The sequence below is a fragment of the Eucalyptus grandis genome, chromosome 6 (assembly GCF_016545825.1).
Source record: "Eucalyptus grandis isolate ANBG69807.140 chromosome 6, ASM1654582v1, whole genome shotgun sequence".
NCBI lineage: Eukaryota > Viridiplantae > Streptophyta > Magnoliopsida > Myrtales > Myrtaceae > Eucalyptus > Eucalyptus grandis.
Window position 1 is genome coordinate 53,281,518 of NC_052617.1, and position 24,695 is coordinate 53,306,212.

The window sequence follows — 24,695 nt, forward strand, 5'->3', positions numbered from 1 at the left end:
TATGGAATTTTACCTTAATTTGCGATGTCTTCCTTAAATTTTTAATTTATTTAATATAATATCTAATTTTTTGGCAAATTTTTAATTTATTCCATGAATTATATGTAATATTTAATGTTATCATTTTATTAATTCAAATCTAAAGACAATATTAAATGTTTTCATATAGTTAAAGACTAAATTAAGTATCTATAAAAATTCATGAATCACATAGAATAAATTAAAAATTTAGGATAACAGTACACGTTGGGCTAAAACTTAGGGACCAAATAAACACATTAGAAGTTCATGAACAGTATTTTACATTGAGTCTAATTGAGAGACCATTTTTGCCATTATCCTTCTTCTATACACATATTGATAAAGATTTAATTATGGGGTGGCACCATTTGACTCTCATGACTCAATTAGTAAGGATGTCAGCGGTTCGGTTTAGTTTGAGTTTCAAGAAATCCAAATTGAACTAAACTGTTTGTGTGTGCATTAGCTTTAGATCGAATCCCCACTTGAATCAAATTCAATTCATTTTTTTTCGGTTTTTTTTTTTTTTTTTAATATTAAGAAATTGTTTAATGACAAATAAGAGGGATTGTGTAAATTGTAATTTTAAGAAGATGGATGATTTTCAGTTTAGTTTAATCAACTGAATCGAATCGAAACTATTTGAACTGGAATAGAAAACATTTATTTTTGCATTATCTGAAGTGAAACCTAAACCGAACCGAACCGAAAATACATGAAAATTCGGTTCAATTTTTTTCAATTTTTTGGTTAGGTTCTAACGTCTCTATCAAATAGACATAGGCTAAGTTGTGACATCCCTACTAATTAGACACTTAGACTCGTTTTAATTAACGCTTTAGGTATATGTCGTACTATGTTACCGAGCTGAATTTTGGCATCGCCACATGATATGAAGATGAACTATGATTTTTTTTTCCTTCCAGCATCAACTTGCTGAAATATGTTAGCTTGTTTCCGTGCATCTGCAGGACCTGTCCAATTTGTCCTGTATATGATGTCGAAATATGAATCCGTGTCTTGTCTCAAGACAATATTTGTCCGACCGGTCACTTTGTTCAACATTACGATTGTCTAGTCATTCATTGTTAAACTCATCTCGAATTGTTTGGATCGAGGAAGTTGGACATGTCCGTTAAATGTGTTGTTATTTGGATCAGGTCAAATTCGCACAGTGCTCTAACTTTCGACGCGACATGATACGGTCGACCCCGATGCCTGGTGAAAACGTGCTCTGATCATTGAAAACCGGGGGATCGGATCGATGCAGATAGGGGAGAGACGCATCCACCGCCGCATTGCGATAGCCTTCCTTCAACTGATCCGAATGGTATAATTGAGCAGGCCCTTAGGACAAGCCCCAAGAATGCATTTCCTCCCAAGAATTCACACTTTTGGACTGTGTCCAACGTTCGGGCCCAAAAGAAAAGTGGCCATATTGACCAACTCCCATGATCTCTCTCCATGTCCATGTTGGGTAACGTAACATGTGGGCGTGTGACATCTCGTAAGAACTGACGAGTGATGGAGTGAGACCAATTTGCCAAATTAATAATTTGGAAACTAATTTCCTAAACGGTCGCTCGTATCGTTTGCCAAAAACAGGCTTAAAAGATAGTTATGCAGCTGGATTGATCCTCTCGTCATAACTTGTTTCTTACGTTTGTGGCGGACTAAATGAAAGTAGTTTTACTACGCTTTTAAGATATAAAAACGGGCTGAGCGTGACTAGCCAGAAAGGGATATCTTTGATTGGCGGGTCTCGAACTTTGGTAGTTGAGCAGTTGTTCAATTCTTCGCCTTTTGAAAATATGTAAGTCAAAAAAGCAACTTCAAACCTTTGTACACGTCTTGCAATGTGAAACCTACATGACTCATATAACATATATTCAAAATTTAAGTAGTATCGGAAATTGCCTGGAAACCATAGGCAAAAGAAGCAAACAAACTTGCCAAGTGTAATTTTTATTTTCTACTTAAACCTTAGATTCAATATATATATTTTTATGTTAAACAACCCAATTCATATAATAATGTTAAATTAGCACCATACTTTTCTGTAATTTTAGAGAAACTATTTCTTCGTTTTGACTAGAAGTTGGAAAGGTCTGACCCACTAAATACTCATTCGTCTCCTTCTATTCTCCGTGGTAGTCCAGTCGTTTGTCGGTGCCAAGTCCCCAAAATGGACCAGTTTGGCCAAATTGTTTAATAAGAAACCAATTCACTTTCCTTCCACTCGGTACACGCGGTCTTACAACCTTGACGTGACGGCCGGGTATTGTGACCCAGCACCACCCAATCGACTCGATCGAGTGGCGATGCCTAATTGCCTATACCTCTTCTTTTTAAATAGGGTTTCCCATCATTTCCAGTTTCTGGCGAGGGAGACACTGTTCGATTGGCGTAGATCGTGGGATTGATCAGTTCGAGACATCTATTGGCTATGCTTCATGATTTCAATTCATTTTACTTTTCGTTGATTCGATGAGGATTTCACTTTAGACCTTCTTTAATGTTTACACTAGAGACTTTTTAGATCGAAAGTTGAGAAGAAATTGTCTGGACATAGGCTTTGGCGGGGTCGAGGCCCAAAGTTTTGTGGGGTCAAATTCGCCACTCCATGGACTCTCCGTAGATAATCTTGTTAAAAAAGTCACAATGATCAACCACCTTGAAAATTCGCCGTAAACTAAGTCCATAATCTCTTATCTTTTCTTCAATAAAATTCCAAGGACGCAATCATAATGCAGCCGGCTACCTTGCGGGGAACAAGGACAACAACTTATCATCATGACCTCTTACTTAAATCCGAGTTCTTCAGGTCAAGAATCATTGCGATACACATATGAAATGTGTTTGGGAATCCGACATTGAAAAATTGATGTAACGTTGGAACAACTAATGTATTCCTAAAATTCATCGGCTTAAATTTTTGAAATAAAGGTGGGTAGTGAGTTTGGACTCGGATTTAGATTCTCTCTTGGCAATTTTCGGTGAGCACGTGGCTCCTATGCGTTTTACTACTAGACCAATCCGTTCATTTCTTATAAAAGCGGGGAATCCCGAGGACCCCTCGAATCTGCACACACGAGAACAAGCAGAAGGAACTTTTGTACTACGGGACTCAAACTAAACAGTTAGCCAAATGTCATCTTCACAATAATAGAAGTCCTTCGGAGCGGGCTCTGCTCGATCTCTTCCTCGCTAAGATATCTCCACGAGGTCGTCTGGGCGGTGTCTGCATCCACAAAAGAGAGGGAAGGGAAAAATACAACGTGACCTTCTTCAGTGGGTATTTGCTTTGGGCGCGACCTTTTCTTTTTTCGCATCTCTTTTATCTTTCGCTTTTGAGTTTTTGTTTTCATCTGGAGGTTCGAGGATAGGCAAGGCAAAAGGGGGAGCGGGGGGGATCTTCTTTTGCTGCAGTCGAAATGCTTGACCTTTAAGGCCCGCGACTTTGACATCCACCACGGCGGATCGATCAATAATGGATCCCCAAGCCGATACCACCCCTTCGGAGAAAAGAGGGAGAGAAAAAATATTCTTCTTTTCACAAAAGGGACGGGAGATATTCTTGAAAAAGAGAGCGGGGATGGATGGATGGACACTTTGCTTTTTAGCAGAACAGAGACGTTTCAATGCGCACCAAAGCTTTTCTCCATTCCCCATCAAAGAATTTCCTTCTCGATTGTCTCTCCACCTAAACATTAATCCTTATCATAATGCTTAACCTCGTAAATCCTCACCAGTAAGATCAGAATGGAGATGGAGCCCCACTGAATTAAAACTCTCTCTTTCTCTCGCACACTGTCTGACATAAGAATCCACCAGAATCACTCTCTATCAAACACCTGTGACTTCCCACCACCAAACGATCCCTCTCTCTCTCTCTCTCCCGACATGATGTTTCTGTCTTCGTACTCCAAATGGCTATCCCATCTTCTTTGCCACTAGCGACTCATCCCTTCCTACAGATTTTTCTCCTTCTCCTTTGGCTCCGTCCCTTCCAAGTACTGTTGCCCCACCCACCACCGTTCTAGATCGAAGCAGTAGCTTCCCATCATAACGCTCGGGGCGGGTTCTTGAGGAGAAAACCCAGTCACCCACCATGCCGAACTTGGTCGTGGAAGTCCTCGACGCGAGCGATCTGAAGCCCAAGGACGGGCAAGGCTCGGCGAGCCCGTACGTGGAGGTGGAGGTGGAGGAGGAGCGGCGTAAGACGCTGACCAAGCAGCGGGACCTCAACCCCCAGTGGAACGAGAAGCTGGTCTTCAGCATCGGCGACCCGAGGAGCCTTCACAGCAAGACGATCCACGTCGTGGTGTACAACGACACCAGAGGAGGAGGCCCCCACAAGCAGTTCCTCGGCCGGGTAAAGATCTCCGGCGCTTCCGTCCCTCTGTCCGAATCGGAGGCCTCGGTCCAGAGATACCCGCTCGACAAGCGCGGCCTGTTTTCGCACATCAGCGGCGATATCTCGCTTCGGATTTATGTCACCCACGACGACGGTTTTGGCATGTCGCCCCCGAACGTCGGTCCTGACGATGGTGTCGGTGCTGCGGAGACGCCTCTGAAAGATGCCGATTTTAGAGATGCCAAGCATGGTAGCGACCACGTCGGCGTCGACCACCATCATCATGCCGATTTCGATGAGAAGAAGAACAAGAAAAAGCATAAGGACCCGGAAGTGAGGACTTTCCGCTCCATCGGAGCTTCGGCGCCGACCGGCGCTCCCCCGGTGACGAGTTTCTTCTCGGGCCCCGGGAGCGGAGCCAATTTCATGAAGGAGAAGGCGCCGGCCGCCGAGACCAGGGCCGACTTCGCCCGCGCGGGCCCAGCTGCCGTAATGCAAATGCGGATGCCGGGGGGCCCGAACCCGGAATTCGCCTTGCAGGAGACTCGGCCGCCGGTGGCGGCGCACTTGCGGTATCGGGGAGGGGATAAGACCTCAAGCACTTATGATCTCGTGGAGCAGATGCATTATCTGTACGTGAACGTGGTCAAGGCCAGAGATCTTCCTATCATGGATGTTAACGGGAGCCTGGATCCCTATGTGGAAGTGAAGGTTGGGAACTACAAAGGAGTCACCAAACACCTGGAGAAGAACCAGAACCCAGTGTGGCGGCAGATATTCGCGTTCGCGAAGGAGCGGCTGCAATCGAATTTCCTGGAGGTGAACGTGAAGGACAAGGATACATTTTCCAAGGACGATTTCGTGGGGAGAGTCGTCCTGGACATTTCTGAGGTGCCGACTCGAGTTCCTCCGGACAGCCCTCTGGCTCCTCAGTGGTATAGGTTGGAGAACAAGAAAGGAGAGAAATTCAGGGGAGAGATCATGATCGCCGTGTGGATTGGGACGCAGGCCGACGAGTCATTCCCCGAGGCCTGGCATTCCGATGCGCACAACATTAGCCACACTAACTTGCAAAATACTCGATCCAAGGTCTATTTCTCGCCGAAGCTCTATTACCTTCGAGTTCACGTCATCGAAGCTCAGGATCTTATTCCCACCGAGGGCGGTCGACTGGTCGACACATACGTCAAGGTTCAGCTAGGGAACCAGGGAAGGGTAACCAGGTCTTCCCAAGTGAAGACCGTGAATCCCGTGTGGCAAGATGAGCTAATGTTCGTGGCGTCTGAGCCGTTCGACGAATATATAATCGTGTCGGTCGAAGAGCGGGCAGGGCCTGGGAGGGATGAGACGTTAGGGAGGTTGATATTCCCGGTTAGGGACGTTCCGCACCGAAGTGAAACCGGCAAGATGATGGATGCTCGGTGGTTTAACCTCCACAAGCCATCTATCATCGAGGAAGGAGAGAAGAAGAAGGAACATAAGTTCTCTAGCAAGATTTGCATCCGGTTTTGCCTGGAATGGGGGTATCATGTTCTCGACGAGGCCACGCATTTCAGCAGCGATCTTCAACCGTCGGCGAAGGTGCTAAGGAAACAGAGCATTGGAATTCTCGAGCTCGGGATTCTGAGCGCTCGGAATTTGCTTCCCATGAAGGCGCACGAAGGCCGAGCTACCGATGCCTACTGTGTAGCCAAGTACGGGAACAAATGGGTCAGGACCAGGACCCTGCTGGACACCCTGCATTCTCGGTGGAACGAGCAGTACACCTGGGAAGTTTACGACTTGTGCACCGTGATCACGATCGGAGTTTTCGACAACTGCCACATCAATGGAAAAGACGACGCTAGAGATAAGCGAATCGGGAAAGTGCGAGTTCGCCTTTCCACTTTAGAAGCCGATCGAGTGTACACTCACTACTATCCCCTCCTCGTCCTCCATCCCTCCTCCGGCCTGAAGAAGCACGGCGAGCTCCATTTGGCGCTACGGTTTACTTGCACGGCGTGGGTTAACACGATGGCTCAATATGGCAGGCCTTTGCTTCCCAAAATGCACTACATCCAACCCATACCGGTTCGGTACATTGATTGGCTCCGGCACCAAGCCATGCAGATCGTGGCGGCCCGGCTGGCCCGGGCCGAGCCGCCGCTCAGGCCAGAAGTCGTGGAATACATGTTAGATGTGGATGCCCACATGTTCAGCCTGAGGAGGAGCAAAGCCAATTTCGGCCGGATCATGTCCCTGTTTTCGGGTGTCGCCGCCGTTTTCAAATGGTTCGACAACATTTGCCACTGGAGGAACCCTATCACCACCTGTCTCGTTCACATACTGTTCTTTATACTCGTTTGCTACCCGGAGTTGATCTTGCCGACGGTTTTCCTGTACCTTTTCGTGATTGGCCTTTGGAATTACCGACTCAGGACGAGGCTTCCACCTCATATGGATGCCCGGCTGTCGTACGCGGAGGGTGTCCATCCGGACGAGCTCGACGAGGAATTCGACACATTCCCCACAACCAGGCAATCGGATGTCGTGCGGCTGAGGTATGATCGGCTGCGGAGCGTAGCAGGCAGGGTCCAGACCGTGATCGGGGATATAGCCACACAAGGCGAGCGGATTCAGTCGATATTGAATTGGCGGGACCCCAGGGCCACCTCGATCTTCATCATGTTCTCATTGATATGGGCAGTCATCATTTATGTCACTCCGCTCCAGATTATTATCGTGCTCATCGGGCTCTACCTGCTGCGGCATCCGCGGTTCCGGGGCAAGCAGCCTCCCGTACCGGTCAATTTCTTCAAGAGATTGCCGTCCAAGTCGGACATGCTACTATAAGGTAGAGTTCCTATTTATACAAATTAACTACATATGAGTCTTGTCCTATTGATTCAATATTTACATATAAGACCATGATTTGCCAATAAACCTGAAGATGTGGTATACTAGAGCAATAAAATGCCAGCAGCTTGCTGTCTCAAGTCCATCGTCGCTCGGATGAAATCTCGCTTTCTGATAGTACCTGCATTCTTTCTGTTTCTTTGGATAAAGGACAGGGCAGCTCTTGTTCAATTTCGATGCTTTATGGCCTTTGTTGCTCACCAATAGTGATTGCTGCAGAAAACTTTAGTCTGTAGCGTGTATCCTATAGTTTTCTTTGGAAGATAAAAGATATTGAATGAATTAGGTGTCACATATTCAATTCCTGATGTATTTTATCGAATACCCCCTATATTTCAAGAATGATCATTTCGATGGCATTGGGCTAAAATGCATGGATATGCTAACATGGCATTGATAAGATTCTTCTGAAATCTATTTAGTTTGAGACTGACCAATGACTCGGTTTAACTGGTACTTAAAATGTCCAAGTCTATAAACACACGCCTAAATGCGAACGACGGTAGAATAAACTGTTGGCAACGAGGAGTGGCATAATTTCCTAGCTGATCGCCGTTCACTTGATCATCGTAGCTCTCTTCCTTCCCACGCATGGCAAGTCACTTGAATTGAATCGTAAATATTTTTTTTTTTGATTTCACTGCAAATAGGTCCAAAGTAAAAAGAGGAGGTTTGCAAGAGATGTATGAATCTTGAGACTTGGGGGGGAAACTTTCTAAATGAGCTTGAACTATCGGTGGTTGTTTCCCAGATTGGATCCATCCAGCAAATCCCCTCCCTCCCACTAACAATCCAACCAGATTTGTTCGCGATTTTCCACTTATATGGTTCATAATCTGGCGTGTCCCATAAATTTCGAACCTGATATTTGTTTCAGTTTCTGCTCTCTCGCGACTTGCGCAAGCCGTGGTTCTGCCACCAATTACACCCACATGATCGGAGTAGAAACCAAAAAATGCATCATCATTTCATGACAAAGGTTTCGAGGTTACAGAGGCAGCCAATTTACTTGACCAGTAGCAATAGAGCTCGCCGACTAAAGGATTTATCCGGAGAATTACAAACTCAAGAACCTCACTGTCCTTTTTCCTGGGACTAACTAGTTCAGACACATCCTGCTCTACAATGACACTGAGCAAGAATTCTATCTTAAGTGACATAGTTATGCCAGAAATTGAACTAATTAATCCTACATACAATGCGCTAGTCAATGACTTACTGTATATCTCCACCCTCTTCTTGCCTTTTGACCAATAAGGTGCAAAATATTCTGCCAGGACTGACAAAGAATGTTACAAATACCAGGGGAAAATTTTTCTGTGCCTTTGGCAAAAGTAGCTCCCAGCTATTTCTAACTCAACCATGTCGGTATAGACGCAACACCGATGAAAGCCATCACTTCTGTCTAAGCCCTATTCACCAAAGAGAGAGCAAACCTGAAAAACAATTAGCCACAGATTCAATCGGCAGGCACTGTGCAAAGCAAGCCATGTCCAGGACTATGCTCCAAAGGATACATCGTTGTCCCTCTAACGTATCTTTCATGGTCTATTGCCGATTTTCTGAGACTGGAGAGTCCTCTAGAGCTCCTTTTAATTTGCTTTTTGATAATTGAACAAGCCGCCTGAGGGTCCAAAGATGCAGCTCCAACCCTCCTGCATTCATACAGAAAAACAATCAACCAAACTCCAAATATAAATCAACACCCAAAAATCAGATTACTTAGGAGAAGACTTTTACCACGTCAGTCTTTCACCACGTCAGTCTTTCAACTACAACTAGTAGTGATTAGGCTTTTACATGTTGTTGAGATAAACACAAAAATCAAGGTGATGCCACTAAGTTACAGCAAGGCAAGACTCACTCCATCTAGCTTTGTTTTTACCAATTTTTCAGTCTAGATAAGCAGGCAAAGATAAATGCAAAGTTTCCCACAGGATTTATGTATTGCAAGAGAGGAAAATAGAAAAATATCACTTGAGTTCTGACTCGCATATTGGAGGTTAGAAATAGCCTATTAATCCAATCGTGCCTAAAAAAAATCAATTGATTCAAGTCTCAAAATGCTATTTTGGAACTTGTTTGAGGGTTTGAGCATGGAGTTCATATGGAGCTATTAATTACAATCAAGAATATGGACAAATGGGAAGCGTCACCTCAACACTTTCTCTGATGCAATTCTAGCAGCTCTGATTAAGCTATGGCTTGGCAACCACTTCACAACACGGTTTGGAGTAGCACGCATTGGAGAATGAATCTTGACAAGCTTTACAAGACAAGATGAAAAAATGACATGAGATAACGTTAGTTACTAAAACTGCCAGGCGAGCATTCTAACATAAGTGGGATAGAATACGATGATGATGCATTTCAAAATTACAAATTACAAAGATAGGATAAAAAACTGAAACAAAGAATGCATTCAAATCTCCAGCAATAATTGCATTTGACTTATCATGTAAACGATATAATAAAAATTAATTCATCTAGATGCTTCATTAGATTGATGTAAAACCAAATCCTATTGCTAGAGTCTTACTAGACTTATAGGAAGATTTAAATGTTTGATTGAAAAAAGTAGATAAAATCTTCACATACCCCCAGGCACTCCATCATCTGATAGTAAGCCCGGCCATGAAGAGGTGTATGACCTTTTCGAGATTCTGAAAAGTATCTAGTCCTGAGAGAACACTTAAAAAGTATACATGATTAGGAAAACCAGAGATCCACAGTGAAAACATGAAAGAGGTCATATGATATGTGCAAATTACTAAATCTATACCATTCTTTATAACCAGGATCCACAGTGAAACCATACATATCTACTGATTCACAGATTGACAGAGCAAATTCAAGAGCCTTGAGCCCAGTTCCTTTAGCAGCAGATCCAAAGGATGCCCCCAGCATAAGGTATACAGGATTTTTTATAGGAAGTTCCTGCAAAAGGCAAACCTTGTGCCAAGTAAGGAGGATGCTCCAAACATGTCTATGAGACAGATTAAGAGAAAAAGGAAACTTACGGACCCTTATCATCTTGCTCATGATGTCATGGATTGTCGTTTTTACGATCAGAACTTCCTTCCTCGTTTCTACAGAAGAAAGTTGTTACTATATCTCCAGTGGAGTTAGAGAAAGTGAAAAGTAAGGTGCCACACATACCATCTAACTCAACAACCTTATCAAGGGCTTTTGCAGATCCCCTATTGAGAAGACGAAATGAACTTTTCTTTCCCACATAATCTGTATAATTCTGGTAGACACAGATAGTCAGAAACAGGCAAAGTAGAGTGGAAATAAAAATTTGCACATCCAGTATGAAATTTCACCTGGATAGGCGCACCGTTTTCCCGGATGACAACATCATAATTATCTATCTCCTTTCCAAACCTTGTTTTTAGAAGATCTCCGGAGTTACCAATGACAGCACAGCGGTCGAACTGCCGTGGAAAGTATGGGGGCGTTTCAGGAAGTACCAGAGAAAGTTTCTCCTTGCATAGAGTCTTATTTTCACATCGGTTGCTGGAATTCAAAAATATACCTTGTCAATATGCTTGTATGCAATCTTTCTGCAGCTTGCTCTAGTTAACTATACTAACATCATATAACAATTACCTAAGGTGACTGAAACTTTGGAAGAATATAACCAAGGGAAGATAATGAATGCTACTAATTTCATTTGCAAAACCAACTTCATATACATGAACCAGCTGAAACTAAACCGTCAAATGGGTGGGTCAAATTGAAAATGGTCCGACCCAAATAGATCCATTTAACTTGTTTCTAGCCAATTCCATTCAAGGAAAATCTCGTGACCCATACCAAACCCAACCCATCTTGCTAAAACAGTTGCATATTTAACCCACCTTAGGAAAACTCATACCCAAACTAATGTGTGAGAGTGTGGAGTGAGTGAGTGAGTACGAGATTGAGAGATGGCAAGAGAGAATGAAGAGAAAGTCATGGAATTGGGTTGGGTTTAAATAAGCCATAAACCCATCATGACCTATTTAACACCTATAGCTGGAATTGACTATATGCAAGAATGAAATTTCCTATATTTTGAAGAAATGTTAACAAATTCCATCCTACAGACTTCCTCGAAATGTTATTTTCTTTTCTTTACCGTTATGTAATTCTCTAGTCAAGCAAGGGCCGAATTGAACTATGAACAACATCAAGAGAAATTCACATGATACTTACAGTTGTATTCCTTTGTTAATCCTCCGCCATGCATAGTCTTCCCACCCATTCGGTAAAGCATCAAGGAACTCCCTGGTAAGTATAGTGGTACTATTCCTGACCTGTGGCAATCAACTCACTACATAATAAATCAATCGCATAGCGTATCTGATTTCTCAGGAACCCAAGTTCTACGAAAAAGGGGAGCAGGGGGATAAGGCCACATTTGCTCTATTCCATCTTCAATATCTCAACTTGCGTTTCAATTTACCTAGGCTCACCTGTTCCCATGTAGCCACAGCTTCACAGAGATCGAAATCGAAAGACAAACCTTCAGGTTCTCCAGATGTCGGATCTCTCTGCCAAACAAAACCCATTTCACACTGTGAAAAATCAAAGAGAAACGCCACTCCCCAAGGACGACGAATTGCCACAAACGGCAAGAAGACGCCAAGCACCCACCCATTTGGAAACAGTGTCGGGAGGGAAGCTCATGGTGACGTCGCAAACACTCTTCCCGCCGACCGCCTCTAATCCCAATCCATTCGCCTTCTGCAAGGACAGCGAGGCGCGAATCGTAACCGTTGCCACCACGCGATCGATCCGAAAGAGAAGAAAGGAAGAAGGAGAAGACAAGAAAAGGGAGGGAGCAAGGGAGGGAGGGGAAGCGACTGACCACGCACTTTTGGAACTGGCCCTGCAGAGCCCGCAGGGCGTCCAGATCGTCGTCGGAGAGCCGGTAGCCGTCGTCTGCGGACCAGCACGCGAGCAAAAGATCGCCGGACGCGGCGCGGGTCAGTAAAAAAAAAAAATTCGCAACGCGTTTCAATCGCGAGGGAGGGAGAGGGGGAATTTACAGAGATTGGAGACGCCGGCGATGTAGATGCAGAGCGCGACGAAGCCGGAGGCGAGGGCGAGCAGGAAGCCGAGCTGCAGCACCCTCATGGCGGCCGTCGCCCTTCTTCCTCGAGCCACGACGGGGAGCTCGAGTTGCAGATTCGAACTCTTCGCTGCGATGGCGAACACGGTGATCTGGAAAAAGAGGAAAGAGAAGAGTTGCGGCTGAAGTCGGAGAACCGGAGAAGGGGTGAGCCGAGCCGAGCCGAGCCGTAGTCGACGCGGCAACCGGATCTAGAAATGTCGGGGTGTGGCGTGGCACCTTGGAAATTTCTTAAATTCGGTTATTCATCCCTCATTTTTTTGTTCGATTTTTATTCAATTGGTCACTACACTATAGTTCTTTCTGTCTATATGGGGCACTCCGTTTGAAATAGTATGTAAAAATGCTTAGACAAGAATTGTCATATTGCTAGTGTTACTAATTTGCATTGATTTGCATTACCAACATAAAAATTGTATATTACTTTTAATAAGTCAAATGAGATTAATTTATATTAAATAAATAAGTTTAGATAAGGGTATCGTGTTGTATTAAGTTCAGATCTATTGCCTATGTTTCGTACTTTTATATAGATCATGACCAATATGTCACTCTTACCTTTTGATCTTGTATAAATTAGAATAAGAGAGATTTTCTCAGAGGCATTAAGAGAGAGATTAATTATGATTTTTTTATCCTAATTTTGCTTCTTTTTTTTTAATAATGTACTAAGTTGACATTTCAAAACGTTAATGTTGGCAAAGGTAATCCTCTTACCGTCCAAATTTTATCAAATTGAAAATACTTGATGGGAGGAGCCACTCTTAGGAGCACATACTTGCGTATCTCTAGTAAGAATCCAGTGCATGTTGGAGATGAGAGGAAATGCCGCATTTGATAGGATTAGTCAAGTGCTTAAAAATCTTTGAACATCATATCGATATAAAAGAAATACTTCTTGCGGTTTAAGCTTAGGACTATTACTTAGACATAATGAAAGTTTCTTCCATCGGCTAATTAATTCAAACAATACAAGCAATTACTTTTAGAAAAAAAATTTCAAAAAATTTATTTTTTATGAAGCAAACAAAGCTTTATAGTCACATGATATAGTATTCGACTTACCTTGGAAGGCCTGGTCACATCCAAAAGCCCGAATACGATGGAAGGCCCAACCTCTCGTGGCCAGGGACCGGCCTTCACCTACATTTGGACCCAGAAACCTAAAATCTCAAAGTGCGTTCGTGTAATCAAAACACCTATGATTGAGCCCGAAAGTCGCACATGGGTAAGTTGATGCGTCGGATGCATTGAAAATTCCTACCTTTTTCTTTCATAATCTAGCCTGAGCGTATGAAGATCTCCAAAAGCACCAACCTCGAACTTCCTCGTCCGTGTTCCTTATTATTGGCGCTTGGCCAAGCAGATCGCGTGCCTTGACTTTCCATCGATTACATGACCAGAATTCCGGTCCGGACCTCGCGTGAGAGAGAAATTTAGCAGCATCAACACTTTAATTTGATATATTTGGATCATACCATCAATGCACTTAGTGTGAAGGCATCCTTTGTACTTTTGTTATCTGTCTCCGATATTTGGTTTCAAATAAACCTAATTTCATCACAATCCACAAGCGCTCATCTGCTCAACATCGATGCAATCGAACATTAAAATTCAAATTTGTCAAATATAAAAAGGGAAGGAAAAAAAAGAACTCTAGGAAAGCAAAGTAAATCTCGCCGTTGGGTTCCTGAAGCCAATATGACGCCTCTCCAGAGAGAGAGAATCCGTCAAACGTGTGTCCCGATGAAGTTGGGAACGAACGAGACGAGTGTAATTTGAGCTGGGTGTACTTGGAATGAAACGAGCTCATCTCGGCAAGAACGTCGGAGAACATGTTCCTGTCTTGTTGCGCTTCGAATTCTCCTGTTTGCATCAATTGCTACACGTTGCGAGTCTCAGGAGTCCCGATCTGCCATTGCACTCTCAGGTTTTTCTACTCGCGTTCATTTTCTTTTCGTGACTTTGATCCGCCTTGGCTTTGTTACCGAGCTTTCGTTCGGCGATGTCATTAGGATTTTTCCCGATGGATTCCATGAAGGGACAAGGAGGGATTCAGATGCTGTTGACTGCGGAACAAGAGGCTCAACAGATCATTTCGAGTGCTAAGAATCGTAAGGATGCAGCGAATTCGCGTTTCTTTAGATTTTTAAGATGCTGTTCGGTGATGTTCTCATTTCGGAAGAACGAGTTCATTATATGGGCGAGAATTTTCCTCCGATCATATCTTTTTCTTCACTCTTAACCGTTAATCGGTTCATCTGTTCATTTTATTTGATTCAACAGTGAAAAACACGAGATTGAAACAAGCGAAGGAAGAAGCGGAAAAGGATGTCGCAACATATCGATCACATCTAGAGGCTGAGTACCAGAAGAGGATTGCTGAGGTACCGGGCTTATTTTGTAGCCAGAAATTCTTTTTCTTCTTGGTTAATTTTTATAGTCGTTTGTATGAACTGATGCTTACTGTTTGTAACTCGTAGACGGGCGGGGCGTCTGGAGCAAATGTACAAAGGCTCGAAGAAGAAACAGACATGAAAATCCAGAACTTGAAAGGATCGGCTTCGACAGTCTCCGAGGATATAACTGGGATGTTGATCAAGTACGTTACAACAGTGAAGGTGTAAGCGATTGTATGACTTTCATTTGGAGAAGAAATGTCAATTATGCTGAATTCGGCTTAGAAGAGGATCGGTGCTTCTTTTCATTTCGTTTATGTAATGACATCGGCGTAACCCATTTCTCATGGGTTTATCTTGCTCTCCTCTTTTTGGGCCTTTCCCTCTCAAATTAGCAAGACTGTCATATATGAAATGCTCAATTTCACTTGAACCAGCACATGATATGAGAATCCAACATAAACAGAATCGCTTTGAGTCTACGACGATCATGAATGTTTTTGAAAACAAAACTGTAGTGATAATGCGACGAACCTATGTAGTTACTCATAGGAAAGTTCTGGTTTTTAAGTACCAAATTATGGTCCAAAATGAAAATGCTCTCCGTTTGACGGTGCATGTGGTGTTCATTTTCGCCATTTGTATGCTTTCCTTTTTTTCATCATCTTATCTTGCTTACCTTCCTGTCCCACTGATCAAATCCACCATCCGGCATAACTCGTCGTCTCACTCCTATTTCATCCTCCATTGTCAATTTCGCATTCCATTCCAATTGTCACTTGGAATGCTAGACGCCCTCCAAAGCTTAGACACTTCCTTTGGAGATGCTGTAATGAAGCTATTGCCACTAAAGGGAATCTTTTTCTACGCCATTTGTGATCAAGTTGAAAACATTGAGCACATGCTTATTTAATGCAAGTGAATGTGGAGGTATCTGGTTTGGTGGTGGTGATGTTGAGAGAGCCAAGAGAGCATATTTTTAGAGGAAATGATTTGTTGCTTGCTTTTAACTGATGGAAGGGAACCATCTAGAGAGGGTAAGGTCACATTATTCATGAACATAGCCTTCTGTTGTTGGGCAATATTGAAGAGGAGGAGCTAGATTGTGGTTCTGCCTAAGGCTGTGAGCAATGAAAAAGCTGTAAACAAAATTCAAAGAGCTTGTGGGAAGTTACTTTTCCTTGAGGAAGGTGGTGGATAAGGCAAAAAGAAAGTACTCAGCAGACTACAGAAACTCGTCTTGCATTGTTTCTCATTGTTTCTCGACACATAATTTTACTTGAGAATCATCTTCTTTTTTTCTTCTTTTGGTCGGCTATTTGAGAATCACGTTACCTACCGAAGTCCCGACTGCTTTTCGGGATCAACAGTTTTGAAATGAGGGAAGTTTTTGACAATGTCACATGCCTATATTACTGAATTGCAAAGAGCTCTTTGATTTTCATTTGAATTATGGCAAAATCTATATCCACCCATGAATTCTGGGTATATTCAATTGGCTCCTGTTAGGGCAGCACCTATTGATTATTGACTAAACTGTGTTCGGCTGGCAAAATCGCCCTTTCAAAGTCATCACGTATGATAAAGCGAAAAGAAAAGTATAGAGGTGAATCATGAATAAGGGAAAGAGCGAAATTTTAAGTATTTTACCAACCCCACCCATGAATTCTGGGTATATTCAATGTTAGGGCAGCACCTATTATTGACTCTTTCTTTTTTTAAGTACACAGCCCGTGTACTCTTTCTTTTTCACACAAATCACGTCTATCACAATTGATTTGGATAGCTGGTTGACTTTTTTCAAACTATAACTACACAATCCATGGCAATGAAAGTGGGTTGCTTATGCAGAAAAAGGAGATGGCACGTAAGGGCGAGAGTTGAATAGTGTCACTTTCGATAATGTAAGATTCGAAAGGGAGATTTTTTTTATAGCTCAATGAAGCCAAACTTTTCTAGGCAATACATCAATCATCCTGAAGACAAATTTGTTTAGCATTCAACCACATCACTTAATTTGTTTCTAAGCGAGTTTCGTTAAGAACAAGTAAAATATGGCACATTTGCGTTTCTATCCCTTTGAGTTTACGAATTGGGCAAAGAACATGCATGGACTTTGGAGCTAGACGATTCTTTCATGACCAACCACTTCAACAAGTCTTCTGGTTTGTAAAACATGAGCAAGATAATCACCGTAAAGCTTTAATGTAAAAACAATGGCTAAACTAGCCATGAGTAGATCTTGCTCGGAGGCACTCGCCATTTGCAGACCACCACATAAGATTTTGAAACATGTATGGTTAGCACCGCATAAAAACAGCATGATCTATCGAGAGTGTTACATGATAACTTTTAAATAGTAAATGCATCAATATATACATTATACATGTAATGACCATCTAACTTTTAATTGAGAATATGGTTGCATGACATCGAATAAAAGTAACCTGTTGTTGACCTTTGGATTTGCGCACTAATTTCCAAGATCACGTGCTACTTTACAAGTCATAGGATCACTGTACTTAAGAAACATATGATAGAGTGTAAATCTGCAGTCAAACCTTGAGTTTGAAACGTGCCTGCCTCCATCCTAAGAAGCATAAGCCCTCAGAACTACAAAGCGATGTAGTGACATGGCAACTTCTCTCTTTTGCACACTACGTGTGCATATGCACTAAGTCAGTATGGATATGAAATCAGCAAAGGCAGCAGTAGCAACCCTCTCCAAATATATGGAATCTGCTACTTCCTCTAGCTATCGTTTAATGTATAAGATCCCTCGGTAACCAAGAAAAACCATGTAGCATCCACTCTTAACTGACTTTCTACTAAAATATCTCATTTTTTTTATATCAGACAGTTTATGTACACAATCCAAGACTAGATAGGGATAACCCAGATAATATTACAGCGATTTGCATGCACTAATTGTAAATTGATTTAGCCTGAATGCTACCTAGCTAATTGAGAACAAACCCTTCAAAAGTTCTTTAAAAACAAAGTCTTGTAGGATTGAAAACCTCCTCCTCGTACACACAGGAGAAACATTACGTACACAATTCTTTGTCCAAGAGGTCTGATGATAATGGAAATCTGAAAGGATAATGAAGCTGTTCATAGCAATCAATTAGCAAAAACTATATCACTCAGTCGGTAGTCCATAAGCACTTCATCAAGTTTCAATTGCAGCCGAGCTATATCAAGGCACCCGGCATGGCAAACCTGAAGTAGAGACGATGAGAAAAGAAGGCAATGAATTCGTAGTGCTTAGATCTGTTTTCCGGAAAACCAAGATAACAGATGAAACCCTAATTCTACAACACTTCTTCTGAGAGTTATACCTCGGATTGAATGGTGTGGATGAATGTCATTTCACTACTTCTAGTGGAAAGACAATTTGCTACACCAATTCCTTCTTCGAGCAGGAGTTGCAGCACCTTTGATAAGCGAAAATCATGGTCTTGGTCACTGGAATTGGTGCTTTGGATGACTATTTCCACTCCATCCAGAGAAGGCCTTACACTCAAAGCTCTCGCCGACCGATTACCACTCTTCAATTCGTCTCTTTTGCTTTCCAGCCCTTTGATCTTCCTCTCAAGATGGCTTATGTAATTTATGGCCCCGCTTATATGGTCCGATGTCGCTCGCTTCCCCTAAGACTCCCATGCAAGAAAACCCTAATTTTTATGGGAAAACATAAGAATAACAAATAAGATAATCTCTCTGATTACCTTAATATATTCGAGAGGGAGTAATGATCTGAGAGATGCATAAAGCGTGCTCATCTCTTGCCGCCTCTGCCGTTCAATGTCTCGATGCATCTTCTTCTGAGGATCACAATCTGCATCCCTTTTGTGGCTTCTGCTAAAGGATATGAGTACAGATTTGTCTAAGCCCTTGTTCTCATCGTTTCGGTCGGTGATGCAAAGGCTAAGAAGATCTTGATCATGATGAATGATCCGATCCTCTGGGATCGGGTAGTGATTCGGTGGGAGATAGGGCAGATCGTTGTTGGGCTGTAAAGGAAACATGTTGCTCGAGAAATTATAAACTAATGGAGGAGCTCTAAGCTTTGAGCTGGATAGAAATGGAGATCAAAGAAGAGGAAGAGTCATATTAATCATGTTAGGGTTTGTGTGAGTACTCTATTCTCCATTTGATGGGCCTCAAGTGTCGGGAGATTCTTGAAAATCTCCTTGAATTAGCATAATCACTTTATTTAAAGCTTAGGTATTAGTGTCCTGTTCTTAAAGCACACCAAACCTTATCCACCTTAATACAATACCGGTGTTGGTGTCCTGTTCTTATGGGATTTGTATGATACGATAATTCCACTACAATACCGTTAAAGAAAAAGATTTTCGATTGATTTGGATATGGTCTTCAAATAAAAAAATTAGGAAAATGATGAAAACTATCTTAAATTTTGTCTTGTACAGCTATCGTCTAATGGAAAAAAAAAATAGAAGAAGAGGAAAATAACACAAATGGTCAATGAATTTTGATCCGCCATAGAATGTGGTTTTTGAATTTTTAATATGTTCAATGTAGTCTTAAAACTTTAACCCAATGTGTAATATCATCCATGAACTTTAAATTTAGTTAATATGATCCTTGAAATTTTGATATATGATTAATTTAGTTCTTGAACTATATGAAAATATTTAATGTTGTCTTTGAACTTAAATAATTGAAAAATGACATTAAACCTTTCCATATAATTCAGGGACTAACTTGAACATGTATAATATATTGAACAAATTAAAAGCTCATTGATTGAATCAAAGTTCATAGACCATTTATATTATTATAAAGAAAATGATGGAAACTATCTCAATTTGTATCTATCGTATAAATCAAATCAATAGTTCATAAATGTTTTTGATTATAAATGATGGTGTGTTTCGGCTTAAAGAGAAAAGCTTGAGTCTTAAATTGGGTTTGTTGAATTACATGACATGAAGAACTTCCATATATTCATTACAATTTTCGTAAAGTGATAGTATCGTCATCCATCTGCATTGAGAAACCAGCTCAACATAGAGACGAAGTTTTAGTTAGTTCCTTAAAATTAAATTCATGTGTGTATATCAACGAGAGAGCATTGTATTCATTTCTTAATCGGTATAAGATCATGGACAACTTCGTGGAACTGACAACATTAGAAGGTACTTGGTAGTGCTACCTGACATGCTGCATATATTTAAAATATGATTCCCAGTCATCGTCCCTCAAGTCAGAGTTCTAATCGCGAGAACCCTTGAAAGCTTATTGGAACCGTTCTCTTGGTCAACGAATCCATCTTGGGTCTTGTGGAGTTATAGCGTTATGAGATGACTCTCTTTAAGGGCTTTTGGAGCTGGCCAGCCTCTGATTCGCATAATTAACTAAGATTATAACGATCAGTAGAAGCTCGTCTTCTGATTCACTTAACCAACTAAGATCATAACAATCAGTAGAAGCTCGTTGGGAACGGAAGCTCGTTGGGAAAATCATTAAAAAAGAGAGCTTAAGTTCAAACCCGTCAATGTATCTAATTAAAATCACACTCACTCAAAAATTTAAATTCATAAGTTATGAGTTAATTAAGATATGTTAATTACTCCACACCACAATAATTCTTCAATATGAGACTTTTTAATATTACTCATACACATATCTCAATAGAATGACGATTGGTCATTGTGCAAAGATTCCGGTTTAAAAGTTATGACGTTTTACAAACATTCTTGTAACTTTAATGGTGTCCTTTCTCTCACAACTTGTAAACTTCTACGGATGTCCAAAAATTATTGGGAAAATTGCTAAAAAAATCATAAATCTTTTGTATAGCAAAGAAATTCAATTTTAAACATTTCAATTATGCAAATTTAGTCTTAAGCTTTTTAATGATTTGTCAAATTAATCATCTTAGCTAGTTTTGGTTAGAAATTATTAATGTAGATGTCAATCGTCTTATGTGATGTGATCGGTGTTGATGTGAACAATTTTTGTGATTCTTTTTAAATTTTCTAAGTTTTTTTTTATTGATTGTTTTACATTTTGTTGACACCTAAATTTTGACGATTTAGTTTATTTATTTATTACATAGGAAATTATGGGTTAATTTTATTAATTGCATAGCATATAGATTTATATTTGCATTTATTTTGTTATTTGCATTTTATCTATTGGACCGGTGGCCGATGAATTCGAATTAGATGGATCAGGCCCACAAAGCGAGCAGGTTGGCCCAATCCCATGTTTTTTATTGAAAATTATCTCGTGGAAAATTGAGATTTGATGCAATATTACGGTAGTTTTTGACGTTTAAAAATCATATTGCAATCTTATCTTTTGGTCTTTTTGTGATAAAATCATTGGGAATATTAAGGAGGATAAGGAATATTCTAAAATATTTTGTTGCGGATGGATATCTCAAAAGATTTTAGAATTGGATAATGGAGTTTTTATCTAAAGTGAATTATTTGAAAAATCTTCACAAAAAATTCCAATTTATCTTCAACCGAAGTCAAGATATAAAATCTTTCAATTGGCCGAAAAAGTCGACTTGAAGGATCTTAATAGATGATTTCATAGAAATGAGTGAGATACAACAAGATACACGATAATCTCGAAAGATGATCTTCAGCGATTGAGTTGTTATGCAAATCTTCGTAGGTTGAGCAAACTAAGTTTTCACTCTATAAATAGGGTGGTCTTCTCTTCGTCCAGGAGGAGCTTCTTTGAAAAAAATTCAGAAAAAGGTCAAGAGAAAGGTCAAGAGAGGTGTTTTTCTCTTCGTCGAAAAAAGAAGACAGAGAAGAAAAAGTGAAAGAAGGAGAGAAGCCATCCGCGGAGTTTAAAAAGTAAAAAGAGAGAAAGAGTACGAAGGAAGGAGAGTGACGTGAGACAGAGGGAGAGAGAGGAGAAAAGTAAAGGAGTGATTTGACCCCTACTATTCACCATCTTCCCTAAATCACTGCCCTTCCTCTGCAACCTCCATCCGCGAAGCTTCCTCCACCGCCAGCCGCACGCCGTTTCGCCCGCGACCGCTTGCTGCCGCACCACTGCACTGCCGGACTCCCTCGGTTTTCGTCTCAGCAAGCTCGCACCGCCGCCCAGCCGCGCTGCTCGCAGCAAACCGACGCTCTGCTGTTGCTGTATCTTCGCCGGCCACCTCTGTCCGTGAGCACCCGCGACCCCCGCGAGCCCAGTGCCCGAGCTTCGCCCCTGATCTGACCACGATCAGCTCCGCCCGAGCGACAACGCCGTTGCAGCCCGAGCTGATCTCGCCCACGAGTTGCTGGTTCGAGACGCCGGAGTGTCCCCTGAGTCCTCCGCCCGAGCGCCCTTGCTCCACGGGTTTTTGCTGTTGCTGCTCTCGTGCCACGCCGAGCCCTGCTGCCTTGCTACCGTCGCTCCATCGCCCGCGAGTTCGTGCTCCAGCTGCTGTCCAGAGGCCGAGATCTGCCCACCGCCGTGCCTTGCTTGTTCTCGTTCGTCTCCGACGCCCGTGAAGCTCGTCGCGACCCACCGCTCCGTCCCCCCGAGCATCGCCTATCGCCTAGGACCCGAGGACCCACTGACCCGAACCCGCTACCCGAAGATCAGCCGCACGAGCAAGCCGTGGGTGAAGAAAGCAAGAAAAGAAAAAATAAAAGAAAAAGGAAAAGAAATTAGGTAGTTTTATTTTCTTCTTATATTTACTTTATTTTGTTTATATTATGTAGTTTAGTTATTTAATTGAATCCCAATGTTTACTGTATGAGTCTTGTAGGCATTATCCGCAGGATCTTCTCCATAATTATTATAATTATTAATTTGACCCGTAAGATGTCGGGTCATTTTTTTAATTATTTTAATTTTTGGGGTTTGTTGATAGTTTTTTAAGTACTAAATCAATATAATTATTAATTTGATCCGTAAGAATTCGGATCAAATTTTTAGTTATTTTGAATCCTTTGTCGTGATAATTAGGGTTAGGATAATCATTAATTTAACTCCGTGAGACAACAAGTTATTTTTTCGATTATTTTGATCCTTTATTTGATTGCGTATCTTGATTGTTTAGATTTACTGCTTAGTTGATAATTACTTGTTTTAGAGAATCACTAAAAAAAAAAAAATCTAAAAAAATATATTTGAATTAGGATTCCGTTTGTTTTAGATTGTTATCTTGCATAGTTAGGATAGGAATCTTAGTTCAAAAACAATAAAAAATGCATTAATTTAGGATTTTAGTTGCATGTTTAATTATGTGGCAATTTTAAAATTTTAATTTTAAATAAAAATAAAAGATAAAAAAACTCTCATGCATATGTCATGTAGAATTAGGCTTGCTCCGCACGTCATTTCATATTAGATCAATTACATGTTAGATTAAGATAATATCTTAGTTTAAATCAGGATTTAAGTCCGTTTAAATTAGATAGAATTTTAATCTAGCTAGATCATTTTTGCATTTTTAAATAGAAATATCAAATGCACGTCATTTAGTTTTTATTAAGTTTATTAGAACTTACTCGTCATTAGACTAAGTCATTTAGTAAATGTCGCATGACATATAACTTGCATACTAAATTATATGCTGCATGTCATTTTAGTTTAAATAATTTTGCATGTCATTGCATCGCATTGCATGTCATCGAATTAGGTCATTTAGATTGCACTTAATTATTGCATTTCTTCATGTCATATAGTTTAGGTCATGCTGCCATGTCATATTAGATCATCAACATGCATTACATAAGTCATGATTTTCATTAAATAAAGTGAAAACAAAATTGAAATTGTGTGTTAATTAGAAATCATATCTAGGGTGCACGATGTGAATTCCGATTTAACAATGCAGATGCTTTCGTTGCTTCTTAGGTATGTTTTGCAATATTTAATTGCTTTCTGAGTGTTAAATTGGTGGTATGCGCGTACACGTATGATCGCCTCACATGTTAGGAAGTTAGTTTAAAATCAATTCAATTGCCAAACACTTTTGAAAATAAAAAGAATGGTACCAAAAGGGCATTAGAGAAATCTAATGTAATCAAGTCCCCGTACCCTTTAGTCTCCTTCGTAGGAGTAATGTAATTCTCCCATTATTTTACTTAGGTGTCTAATCGACCTACCATAAATTGATTAGTGGCGACTCCTAAATAAAATCAATTTGCATGTTAAGAATTCAAACCTAAGTCGCGACTTGGTATGGGCTTGGGAGAGCTCTCGAGTTAAGTTGCCAGCTTAAAATCCATTAGCCAAACCATGTGGTCCAAACCCCGAAAATTGGTCGCGACATTTCTATTATTTTTTTCCATAGGCTAATAGAAAGAAAAGAAAAAAAATCAATAAAAAAGCTTAGAAAATTTAAAAAGAATTTGCAAAAATTGTTTATATTAATACCAATCATGTCAAATAAGATGGCTAACATTCACATCAACGATTTCCAACCAAATGGTACAAATAGTTACCACCTACTATAGTTATCTAATGCAACAAGAAGTCCAAATCAACTAATATGTACTTACAAAATGATATAGAACAAAAGGAATCTAATGCAATCATCAACTTTCTCCAAGACCTCCTCTCTCCATCTTCTTGATCATCACTTGGTCCTCCGAATAGTTTAACTGGCGTCGAGGATTTGACAAGTCAATGTGCATGAAGCAAACAATATCAAAATGATAATTGGGGCAATTGATGATGATCAAGAAGACGAGTACGAATCAATCGAAGGAAGTTAAAAGTACCCATCCTACTATAACCTACACCTCCGAGTCCAGGGATGATTCTCCTGTGCCCTGGGATATTGCTGGGTCATGGGATGAAATGCATCCAATTGATCTTTCACAATAGACATCTCTAAATCACGACTCTTTTGCAAAGCGGGGGAACCGATCGAATGGAGAAGGGAGCAAGCGTCGGTGCCGAG

At 41.0% G+C, this 24,695-nt stretch overlaps 4 protein-coding genes across 5 annotated transcripts; 2 read left to right on the forward strand and 2 right to left on the reverse strand.

Annotated features, from left to right (window-relative positions):
* Positions 1 to 3,863: 3,863 nt before the first annotated feature.
* LOC104450765 (FT-interacting protein 7) lies at positions 3,864 to 7,627 on the forward strand. The gene has a single exon (XM_010065454.3). The coding sequence runs from the start codon at positions 4,133 to 4,135 to the stop codon at positions 7,208 to 7,210; it is 3,078 nt and encodes a 1,025-aa protein (XP_010063756.2). The 5' UTR covers positions 3,864 to 4,132; the 3' UTR covers positions 7,211 to 7,627.
* A 585-nt stretch (positions 7,628 to 8,212) lies between these two features.
* LOC104450766 (sialyltransferase-like protein 2) lies at positions 8,213 to 12,499 on the reverse strand. Of its 2 annotated transcripts, XM_010065456.3 has the most exons (12): positions 12,310 to 12,498; positions 12,129 to 12,202; positions 11,915 to 12,004; positions 11,734 to 11,811; positions 11,474 to 11,574; positions 10,600 to 10,792; positions 10,433 to 10,523; positions 10,298 to 10,362; positions 10,056 to 10,210; positions 9,872 to 9,953; positions 9,430 to 9,539; positions 8,733 to 8,928 (listed from the first exon to the last, which is right to left on the reverse strand). In XM_010065456.3, the coding sequence occupies exons 1-12, from the start codon at positions 12,395 to 12,397 to the stop codon at positions 8,733 to 8,735; spliced, it is 1,323 nt and encodes a 440-aa protein (XP_010063758.2). In that variant the 5' UTR covers positions 12,398 to 12,498. The 2 variants fall into 2 exon arrangements, with proteins under 2 accessions (XP_010063757.2, XP_010063758.2); XM_010065455.3 differs by having other exon boundaries at positions 8,213 to 8,928; positions 10,056 to 10,362; positions 12,310 to 12,499.
* Positions 12,500 to 14,418: 1,919 nt separating this feature from the next.
* On the forward strand, positions 14,419 to 15,019 carry LOC104452284 (V-type proton ATPase subunit G 1). The gene is made up of 3 exons (XM_010066775.2): positions 14,419 to 14,506; positions 14,679 to 14,779; positions 14,876 to 15,019. Exons 1-3 carry the CDS (start codon positions 14,419 to 14,421, stop codon positions 15,017 to 15,019), a joined length of 333 nt encoding a protein of 110 aa, XP_010065077.1.
* A 2,630-nt stretch (positions 15,020 to 17,649) lies between these two features.
* On the reverse strand, positions 17,650 to 18,955 carry LOC104450768 (transcription factor bHLH118). Its single transcript, XM_010065457.3, has 3 exons — positions 18,523 to 18,955; positions 18,133 to 18,444; positions 17,650 to 18,013 (listed from the first exon to the last, which is right to left on the reverse strand). The coding sequence occupies exons 1-3, from the start codon at positions 18,820 to 18,822 to the stop codon at positions 17,915 to 17,917; spliced, it is 711 nt and encodes a 236-aa protein (XP_010063759.2). The 5' UTR covers positions 18,823 to 18,955; the 3' UTR covers positions 17,650 to 17,914.
* Positions 18,956 to 24,695: the final 5,740 nt, after the last annotated feature.

Bases quoted from the DNA above. Each gene is read 5' to 3' on its own strand.
- LOC104450765 (XM_010065454.3), top strand. From the start codon at position 4,133: ATGCCGAACTTGGTCGTGGAAGTCCTCGACGCGAGCGATCTGAAGCCC.
- LOC104450766 (XM_010065455.3), bottom strand. From the start codon at position 12,397: ATGAGGGTGCTGCAGCTCGGCTTCCTGCTCGCCCTCGCCTCCGGCTTC. The intron at 11,575-11,733 runs GTGAGCCTAGGT...TGATTGCCACAG, and splicing joins CTGTGGCTACATGGGAACAG to GTCAGGAATAGTACCACTAT. The intron at 9,540-9,871 runs GTATGTGAAGAT...TGTCTTGTAAAG, and splicing joins AGATGATGGAGTGCCTGGGG to CTTGTCAAGATTCATTCTCC.
- LOC104452284 (XM_010066775.2), top strand. From the start codon at position 14,419: ATGGATTCCATGAAGGGACAAGGAGGGATTCAGATGCTGTTGACTGCG. The intron at 14,507-14,678 runs GTAAGGATGCAG...TTGATTCAACAG, and splicing joins CATTTCGAGTGCTAAGAATC to TGAAAAACACGAGATTGAAA. The intron at 14,780-14,875 runs GTACCGGGCTTA...TGTAACTCGTAG, and splicing joins ACCAGAAGAGGATTGCTGAG to ACGGGCGGGGCGTCTGGAGC.
- LOC104450768 (XM_010065457.3), bottom strand. From the start codon at position 18,822: ATGTTTCCTTTACAGCCCAACAACGATCTGCCCTATCTCCCACCGAAT. The intron at 18,445-18,522 runs GTAATCAGAGAG...TGGGAGTCTTAG, and splicing joins TCCCTCTCGAATATATTAAG to GGGAAGCGAGCGACATCGGA. The intron at 18,014-18,132 runs GTATAACTCTCA...TCTCTACTTCAG, and splicing joins TCCACACCATTCAATCCGAG to GTTTGCCATGCCGGGTGCCT.